The sequence below is a fragment of the Kryptolebias marmoratus genome, linkage group LG3, assembly GCF_001649575.2.
Source record: "Kryptolebias marmoratus isolate JLee-2015 linkage group LG3, ASM164957v2, whole genome shotgun sequence".
Taxonomy (NCBI): Eukaryota; Metazoa; Chordata; class Actinopteri; order Cyprinodontiformes; family Rivulidae; genus Kryptolebias; species Kryptolebias marmoratus.
In genome coordinates, this window is record NC_051432.1 from 19,253,583 (window position 1) to 19,263,920 (window position 10,338).

Below are 10,338 nucleotides of genomic sequence, written 5' to 3' on the forward strand. Positions count from 1 at the left end.
ATTCATGACCTTTGTGGGATGTTTGTAGAAGCTGAAGCAACAGCAGAATGTTTAACTTTTAAAAAATTTTAAATTATCTTTTTAATTTCAAAGTGAATCATTAGTTGTTAGATCCCAGTGGGGCAAGATTCAAACAATGCATTAGCCATTTCAGGACGTACTGTTCTTTTTTTTGTTTGTTTGTTTTGTTTTTTTTTAAGTTATGATCTTTTTAAAAGTAAAAGCAAAAATGATGTTATTTAATTATAAAATGCTACCCAAATGTGGGTGTAAAATTGAAACCTCTGTCACTTTAATGGGACCACAGCTTGCAAAATCATACCATTCCCAAAACTGAAAGTATTTTTGCTATAAGTAAATACTTTCAACCGCTTCCCACGGCTGCACTTTTCCAAGTATTAAACATGTCTAAACTTATTAATCCTGTTCCCATCAGTGTTAGATAACCATGATTGTTACATAATGCAAACAGGTGATAAAAGATAAGTGATGACCTGTATGAGTATACAGAAGTCACTTTTCAGAAATAACATGTAACAAAACCCACCAGAGGTATGTCAACATTACAGATAGCTGATTTTAAGCACAGAAGTTTTGTCCAGGACTTTTTCAGATTGTAAGTTGCTAGTTTTAATCTTATTGGCCTTAAGGGACACAGTCTGAGGAGGATCGAAAGCTGAAGCCGTTTCAGGATCGGTCCTCTGCCCGTCACACATTTTGGTCCCCTCGTTTACTTCGTAGTTGTTTCCTTTTTGTGACGTTCTGCATATTTCTCTCATTTGTAAGCCCCCCTCTGCTCCAACGATTTCCTCTATGACATTATTTTCACCTCCGTCTTCCTTGCTCATGTTGGCGATTCTGTTGCATTTCTGCGGTTGGAGCACGATCCCCCCCCACTCCTCCGTCGGTCGCTGTACCTCGGTGCCAGCCCTGTCGTTGTTCTTCACCTTGCGCGAGGTGCGACACAGGGCCTTCCTGAAGCCTCTCTTGAAGTTGTCGGACAAGAATCCGTACAGTATGGGGTTAGCGCAGCTGTTTGCGTACGAAAGCACGACGACAAAGTAGTAGAGCCCCCTGAAGTCTCCGGGCAGGACCACCACAAGGTTCAGGATGTTGAGGGCATAGAAAGGCAGCCAGCAGAGGATAAAGACGGCTACAACAACTACCACCATCCTGGTGATTTTTCGCTCAGACTTTCTGCGCCTTGACGATGTGGCCTGTGTCCTTTTTCCAACACTCCTCACCTTTGAAAAAAAGAAGGAAAAAAGTGAGCGCTTTCACCAATCATCTTAAGTACAGATTGTCAAGCTAATGGCTAGTCTGAGTGCAGGAAAAGCCACACTGGTTTGCTGCTGTCTTAAAACAACTCCAGTCTAAAAAAACGTCCCTTTTGTAATGTTTTGTATTACAGTCATCTTTATACAATTTTATCATTACTTGCAACCACAAATAGGAGCAGCAGCAGCTAAAATTTATATATATATATTATATATTTTTATATATATATATATATATTTTAACTGAGGCCAAAAGGTTATCTACAACAGGTAAGGTAATATTATTTGTTCAGAACCTTTTCCTTGAACCCCACTTCAAAAGATCTGAGCTATCCCTTTAACAGGTAAGGAAGCAGCTCGTTCAAAGAGTAAATGTGGACTATGATCAATTGGAAAAATAACCTTTGACCTTCAGTTTATAAAATGTTTAAAGTCTTATCATCCTATGCCATAATAATCCCTGATCTTACAGTTAAATTGCTAAATTCTAATTTAATTTAAACATGAATAAAACAACAAAAACAATGTTCCATTACAACAATATACCCTTTGCTTTTCATTAAGGGTCTTTCCTGCTGTGGCTAGATTGCAGTTCCCATCTCTGGCAAGGCTTTAAAGAAAGCAAAAACCTTCTAAAACTGCCAGTGCAGACATAAAATTTTCAAGCACAAACTAACAATAAATGATAAATACACACACACACATATATATATAAAGAAATCCTTTCATCATCATGTTTAAGTTGGTATTTGGGGCTTATTTAAAGTCATTTTCTTAAAAGCATTCCAGAAACGATCTATAACCCACACGACAGGGACTTGGATGCATTAAAGGGAATTCATGGTTTTCCTGACTGCAATGTCCTGTGGACATAAATTTTGTCATCTTTGGCTGTCTGAGAGGATCCCCCGGGTCCCTCTGAGGCTGACTACATGCAGCTCAGAACATTTGTAATATTGCAGACTGGATGTTGTTAGTAAGCATGTCCCTGATTCTAATTTCTGTTCAGAAAGAAAACAGAACAAGATGAATATTTGCCTTTATGTACACTTTTATAATGATTCAGTGATTACTCTATAAACTAAAGATATATTATTGGCTACAAACAGTAAGATGATAGGAAATTTATAATAAACACAGACTGTTCTAACTTTAACCATTTTGTAAATTAATTTTTCAGAAGTTTTAGCAGCTCGCTCAACATTCACATTGCATTTTCATAAAAAAAAAAGTTGTATAGTTTATTTTTTTGATAAAGTAATTATTGTAAGAAGCATGAACTTGTTGTCAGTATTTTTATTATGTCTGTGTTACAATAGAAGTCGTACCTTGATGATGATGAGCAGGTAGCACAAAGAGATGACAAGCAGAGGACAGAAGAAGCCAACGATGCACGTGTACACAATGAAAGACGTCTTCCACACTTCTGCTGGTTCAGGCCACACGATGCTGCAGTTCCCGTCATCCTTCAGCACGTCTGCAAACACGACCACTGGCAGAACCACCACAAAGGACCCTGCCCACACGGTGCCGCTGATGGCCTTTGCCACGCGGGGGCGTCGCCACCAGGAGGAGCGGATGGGATGGACGACAGCCAGGTACCGGTCCACTGACATCACGGTCAGACAAAAGATGCTGGTAAACTGGTTGAAAGCATCAACCGTCATGACCACACGGCACATCAATGAGCCGAAGGGCCAAGAGAGGAGAGCATTTTGCACGGCCAGGAAAGGCAGGCCGAGCATAAAAAGCTCATCTGCAATGGCTAGATTCAAAATGTAGATGTTTGTGACTGACTCATTTTTTGTGTAGTTCACAATGACATGGATGACCAGAGTGTTTCCAGCTAAGCCAACAATACAAACTATCCCGTAAATAAGAGGGATGAAGACTCCTGCCAAACCAGGGAGGGAGACAGATGTGCTTTTAGTGCAGTTCTGACAGCTGCTGTTAAAGAAGAACGATCCATCGGTTGGGCTGATGCCGGGAAGCGACGCAGAGGGAGTCACAAATAACAAAGCACTGGAGTAAGGCAGAACTGAGCTGTTGCTCCAGGTAGCTGTGGGCTCTTCCTGCGGCAGTAAAGAAACCTGGGTGGCCTGAATGAGCTCCATGGGGGTTTAAGGGAAGCTGAGACATTAAATAAGCTGATAGGATCCCATCAGTGGCACAAAACACCTATAAAGGAAAAATAATACTAGTTAGACCATAGCAAGGACAGTCTAAAATGCTTAAGGCATTTAAAATGTAGTTTGCCATTATATAAAAAGTACACTTTGTAAAATAAAGAGGTGACCTGAAGCTATTCTTGTGAATGAACAATTAGTTTAGCTTCAGCAAAAACACATACTGCAAGGAAAAAATAGGTATCTTTGCTCTGTGCAAAGTACTTACATAAAATTTAATCATATTTTACTCTAAAGGAAATTTGACATTTTACTTCACTGCATTGCAGAAAAGTGTTTGTTCATGCAACGCAAGGTTTCAGTACAAAATGTCTCAAAGCTGGAAGCTGAGTGTAGCAGGACAACTGAAAAGCAGAACACAGGAAACTGGTGTAAAATACTTTTGGCTGTATTCTCAATGAATTCTGAGGGTTTGACCAGTGAGCCATGCAGCTGAATTTTGGGTGGCCAATTTTTAAAAATCAGCTTTTTTTTTGTGTGCACAGCTTGCAAATCTAGGTCTTGCACAATATTTTGTTGCCCATCTCTTCCCTCATTGTACCAACATCGACTTACTTTACTTACACCTTGGTGATTTATGAATTAATCTACTGAAGTACAAGTTGGAAATGAAGAAAGGTCCATTAGTGCCAGTTTTTAAATAACTAGTATTTATCATCAGCCCGATTATTAGTTCACATTTTATATCTGCTCCAATCTTTTGTTTTTCATCTTACATGATCTTGTCACAATAAAAGAAAAGATAAATCTATGTAATAAAAGTACAACATTTACTAAAGACACAAAGAATTGCTTCATAAAATCAATGGTGTTGCCAACAGCCCAAAATTCTAAAAAGTTTGGTGCCATCTCCGCTAAGTGGCTCGGCGAATACTAAAACACTCATCAGCTGAACAGGCCTCCTTCCGTCACAACAAAAACAAGCTCACAACAGAACAAAAACACTTTGCATTTAGTCCTATTAGTGAAGGGGTTGTTTATAAAGCCATCCTGGCTTCTTAATAACCACCATGCCACACACAGGCACACCCTCATCCTTTACAGCAACGGCTAATAATTGGTTCTGCATTAGGAACAAAATGCACTGACCTATGGAGAAAAAGAAAATGCAGAGGGACGTCCTTCATAACCTTGGCTACACGCAGACATGAGGCAAACAGGAGGGGAGAAGGAATTACACAGTGGAGAGCAGGCGATTGTGTGGAATAAATATTTCCTAAAACAAGATTTTTTTTTCTTTTTAAGAAGTATGATTTAATTACCACACCTTTGGACATGAATTACAAAAAAGGTTTGAATAAAAACTGTGTTGGATGTCAAACATAAAAATGAAAAGAACTGATGTTCATTTTATTAGAAATTATAACAAACTGACCTATTTTTATGAGCTGTTTTGATGATTTTGTACCTCTGCCACAGTCTCAGCTCCAAGTTCTAGTTAAAAAAAAATAAATATATATATATATGTATATATAAAAACACAATAAAAAAATTGGAAAAAAAACTAGATCTTTTATTAGGCAGTTACAGCAGCACCTAAAAATTAGCCAATCAGGTCAAACTCCCGGACAAATATTGTTTGCATGGACAAATGCATCTTTCTCCTAAAGCAAACAGGATACCAATAAAAACACGTAGACCAGTTTTGTTTCATTATAGGTTATTTTGCAATAATAAACAAAACAAAAACCTGTTATTTAGGAAAACAGTATCTTATGTGTGCATTCAGAAAAGCTTTAAAAAAAGAGGTTGAAGAACCTTGTGAAAGTCCAGGGGTTTCACAAAAATCATTCAAACAAGGTAGTGATGCTATGCTGTGAAAGTAAATTCCCCCCCAGTGAGTCACCGGTGGTGGTTGTAGCAGTGAGTAGGAGTAATGATGAGGATCGGGATGAATGTGACGTAAAGCAGGACAATTAGAGTGATCCATGAGTGCTGGTCCTGATGAAAAGAGGTGAATGAGGTGGAGGAAGCTTGCATCAATCGAGCAGTGAAATGATGGCTGACAGCAGCACAGAGAAAAGAAGCAGTAAAATGCCTAAAACACAGACTGTGGTCAAACCTGAAAGGAAGGAACTGCCTTAGTCAATAATGTGATGAGATAAATATTTCTAGATGAAATGTTGCGGCTTGAAACTTCACGAAAACCTCAGATTTATCAAGAAAAAAACAAATGTTTGGCAACTGGTGACTTGGTACAAATCGATCAGGCTGAAAACTATTCCACACATTAAAACACGGAACGATTTAGAGCACTATTTTCAGGTATTGATTATTTTCATACAGACTATATTGAATGAAGAGCCACAGTAAAACCAGTTAACACCCAATGAATCAATGCTGTCATGAAGTAAAATTGCATGTCCATTGTTGACGGAGACTGTCTGACACAATATCCCACATTATGCCAATGTGGAAATCATTTCTGCATAACAAACAGTACAAACATGTTAGATAAAACATTTAGAGCTATAGCATGTAATAAAAGCATGGTGGTCTTGAACATTTGAACAATTGGCAAAAATATTGTATTTTATTGATTTTTGATAAACATGTTGAAGTTACACTGTTGATTTCAAAAAGAAAACAGCTAACTTTTAATATGAATGAACACATAATGGCATTGTGGCTTCATAAGATGTTTAACTGGGATTTTTTTCTACTTCTAGATTTGACTTAAGGAAGGGAAAAAGTCTGACGGAGTTAAGCTTGTGTTGTTTCAGGTCCTGTACAGTTCAGAGTTTACCTGGCTGTTTGTCTCCCCTGCTAGATCATCAGTGAAGTTCATTGACCCAGGTCCAATGTAAACAATGCATTACTATGGATTTTACAACACGTCTACATTATGACGGTTTAAAGGGTTCAGAATCTGAGTGTTCCATCCCTCTGTGTCCTCACTGACCCAGCAGTCGGGTTCAGTTTGTTCTTGTTGACTGGCTGCACCTGTGAAGGTGTAAATTTAAGGCATGCCTGGTGTGGCTTCGAGCGGAGCCACTGTTGATGCAACCTGCCACTGGCTTGATTTGTTGGGTTGTCCAAGCTGTTTTATTGCCTGCCACCATGAAAGGAGAGTGTCATGCCTGTGTCCGTGTGTGTTTGAGTGACTGTTAGCAAAACATGTCATGAGCCACAGGACAGAATCACTGAATGTGCATCTAAAACTCATTAACATATGGAGTCCAATCCAAGATGGCCTCCACAGTTATCTGACCTGAGCAAACACATAAATGGCTATAACTCATTCGGTTTTACTAACTCTGAACTAAAATTTGGGGTGGTTGTAGCTGCGAATCATTCCCGTCTCATATTCTGAGCACGTTGGCATGCATGACAGCCAGCAATATGCAATCCTTCAAGGAATGCCAGTTTCATTATTCATAGATTGGATGTTTAAAGTAATAAACTCTCAACTAAAGTGTTCAACCTCCATTTTATGATGTGGCCCAACAAGCTGGGCTATCACAGTGAGATGTCCCACATATTCTTTATTTTATTAACAAATTAAGTTTCATTTCTTCTATCCAAACTATGCTGTCCTAGAGATGGTCTGGCTGAAATTTAATGCACATTTTTTAAGGAAATTTTTAGTGTAGAGCTGAATGTTGAAACGCTGTCTTCTTAATGTTTGAGTCAAAATGGAGAAAAGCAGTAAACTTTATCATAGAATAAAACACACAAATGTTTGAAATTATGTGGGGAAAGTTGTGAGTTTTAGTTAACCCGTAAATTCTAACAGCAAACTCCTGAAGAACCAGCAGGTGCATATAGTCTGTAAAATGAAAATCAACACCTTGTCACATATAGATCCTGAGGGTGCAACAGGTTTACATTTCATTTTTCTAACTCATACGTGATTCCCAACGAACTGATGGGCTTTTTACACAATCTGTTGTTACATTAATATAAAACACTATGGCACATTTACAGATAGACACACACACATGCCTCACACACACACACATTTACCTACATTCACTTGATTGCACCTTTACAACAGAATCCCAGCCTAATCTCTGACAAACACAATGCGAGCAGACAGACAATCTTTCTTCCCAAAACGTGTCTCCTCTTTTGTTTGCCATTGTAAGAGCAGATGTTAGAAACAAGTCCGTTGAGACGTTGCTATGGTAATGTAAGGTTATAACAAAGCCTAAAATACCATATATGGAACAAATCAAAGAGATAAAGGAGAAAGTGAATCAATGCTGAGAGAAAAGTCCCCGGTCAGTCTTTACATTAAGGCAACACTGAGCATTGTGTGTGTGATGCATTTCTGATGTGTTCGTGAACAATTTGTTCTCTGTGCAGCTGCTGAGTGCAGATAGTAAATGTTTAGACATGCTGGGAACTCCTCTCATTCAGCACTTTTATAGAAATAATATTGATATATTGTCAATTATTATGAAAAAATAATACTATAATTGTCAGCATGCTTTTATATTAGATCAGGATTTTTGTAAATTCTTAATAGCCAATCAAACTTTATCACATATATAAAAAAATTAAAGATACAATTTTGACAAAAATCAAAATTACTCTTAAGTAAAACTGCACCACATGAATGGATGGAGGACATTCAACGTTGTGCACGTTGTGACGTTATGAAGTCAATATTAGTTTAAATCATATGGTTCATAACGTTCATTATGTCATTTAAGCGTTTGTCATTCCAGTATTTTGACACATATTCCTAAGAAACAAGATTTTATAGCTGTAAAAGGCTCAGCTTTCACTAATAAGGTTTATCTTCAGGACTTTTAGCCCCATTTCCAGCTTCACAAAGGCAGAAACAATAATCCCCAACATTTAGGTCAAATATAATTTCAGGTTAGTTTATAGGACGGGGAATAGTTTAAAGTCTGACTTTCTTCAGTACTGTTACTATTATCTCACCTTAAACTTAAACAACAAGGATAGAAACAATTATTTTTACAGATTGTAAAGACATAATATTTTAAAGAATAAAGAAGGAATGACATCTAGTTTGACTTCAGTCACATCGTATTCTAGGACCAGCTGCACAATTTTAATTTAAAATAGTTTAAACTAATTTGACATATTTTAAAAAAGGTGAGAACCACGGTCAAACAGATAATCCTCTCAGTTTGGCCATTCACACAGAATATACTGATAAAATTGTGTGCATACGTCTTTGTGAACTAAAGCTTTAGAGCAGGACTCGATTTGTCTCAATGAATAATTTTCAAGAGGAATTTCCCGTATTTTTAACCACAAATGATCACATGTGCAGTGTAACACCTTATTGCTCATTTCTAACTCCACATAGGAGATCTTGGATTTAAATATTTGAAATGATAAAGGATACTTTTGGGATGACTCCATTTTTTTTTCCTTTCTTCTGAGAGGCTGCCAGTCTTATGAAATAACCGAGGCAGGACTTTTTGTCTGAATGTGCAGTCAAACTAGCAGGGAATCAGAATTATAAACACAAAAATGTATATTTTAGGGAATGCATCTTTCACCATTAGCTTTGATGGCGCTACAGATGTGATTAAACAACAACTCCACATCTATGTAAGATGCAATTTAGTTGGAACTTGTTTTAACTTGTCAAAAATGTGTCGGCTATTAACCTTTGAAACAGATAAAGACATAAAGGCTTTTATTCTAACAGAAATATGAAGCCTCTTTATGATTAATGTATTGCTACTAGTGTTGAAAAATGCTTCCTCCTGCCTGACATTTGTTGACATTGGTGTAATACCTTATAATTAAACAAAACACAGACTGATTGCCCATAAGGTCGATCTTAAAGCAAACGCTTGTCTGATAACTAATTGTAGATGAGCTACAATAATAAAACCATATAATTTTTACATGGAAAACATGTTTGTGTCCCATTGATTGCTCTGCATAAAAATGAACAAAGCCACCATGATGCCACTTTCTGGTTTGTTGGCTGCCTTTTTTAAATGATTTAATCATAGATCTTTTTATTCTATTAAAATATTATTGCTTGCTTGGTGCTTAAAGGCAAAGTTGGACGATGATGTTTGTGTGTGGGTGTGTTTGTGTGTCTGGCTGTTAGCAAAGTATCTCATGACCCACTGGACAAATTTTGACAAAACTTGCAGAAACTAATCTTTGGATGTCAAACCCCTAAACCTGTACAACTGATTACCTTTTGGAGTCAACTTGATTCAAGATGGCTGCCACAGCCCACAGACCCCACACACACTTGTATAATGTGATGTCGTTGTGCCTTTTGGAGTAAATCCAATTCCAGATGGCCACCAAGCTAATAGACATTAACCAACCCAAAAATGGCTATAACTCAGAATCCCTCGGGGATTTTCCAGACAATGAGCTACATTTTAAAGTCGGGGCAGCTGAGAGTCATTCCCAACACATTATAACAGATAATATATAATGTTATTTTCAAGGTTTGATAAAAATCAGTTACAACTCCTTTGTTTTCCAGTACAAGATAAGATAATCTTAGTCTAAAACTATGGCATGAAAGATTATGTTAAAACATATTCAGAATGATGCATTTAATAAAAAAAAATATACAGAAGAAATCATACAACAAACATACAACAAGTCCATAAACTTGTTCGAGAAATGGTGAGCAAACAGACAAAGTCATGACTATGGGGTAGTTTTATCGCTGACTTTTAAACAAAACTTAACTGGTGTCCTACTCACAGTAAAATAAATCACTTCATCACTTCATCTGCTGTGCTTTCCTTTTTAGCTGCTGATAGGTGATAATGTTCAGGTGTTACAGTAATCTCTTAATGGAATTTAGATGACAGATGATGGACCAGCATTTTTTAAGCAATTACATCCATGAACAAAAGAACATGCGCTAAAATAGATCCAACATCAGCTAATTGGTGTATCAATCCATC

General features: G+C 37.3%; 1 protein-coding gene across 1 annotated transcript; it reads right to left on the minus strand.

The window, feature by feature from the left end:
* Window positions 1-331: 331 nt before the first annotated feature.
* Window positions 332-5,787, minus strand: LOC108248289 (somatostatin receptor type 5). Its single transcript, XM_017437007.3, has 2 exons — window positions 2,606-5,787; window positions 332-1,244 (listed from the first exon to the last, which is right to left on the minus strand). The coding sequence occupies exons 1-2, from the start codon at window positions 3,389-3,391 to the stop codon at window positions 564-566; spliced, it is 1,467 nt and encodes a 488-aa protein (XP_017292496.1). The 5' UTR covers window positions 3,392-5,787; the 3' UTR covers window positions 332-563.
* Between the last annotated feature and the right edge of the window lie 4,551 nt (window positions 5,788-10,338).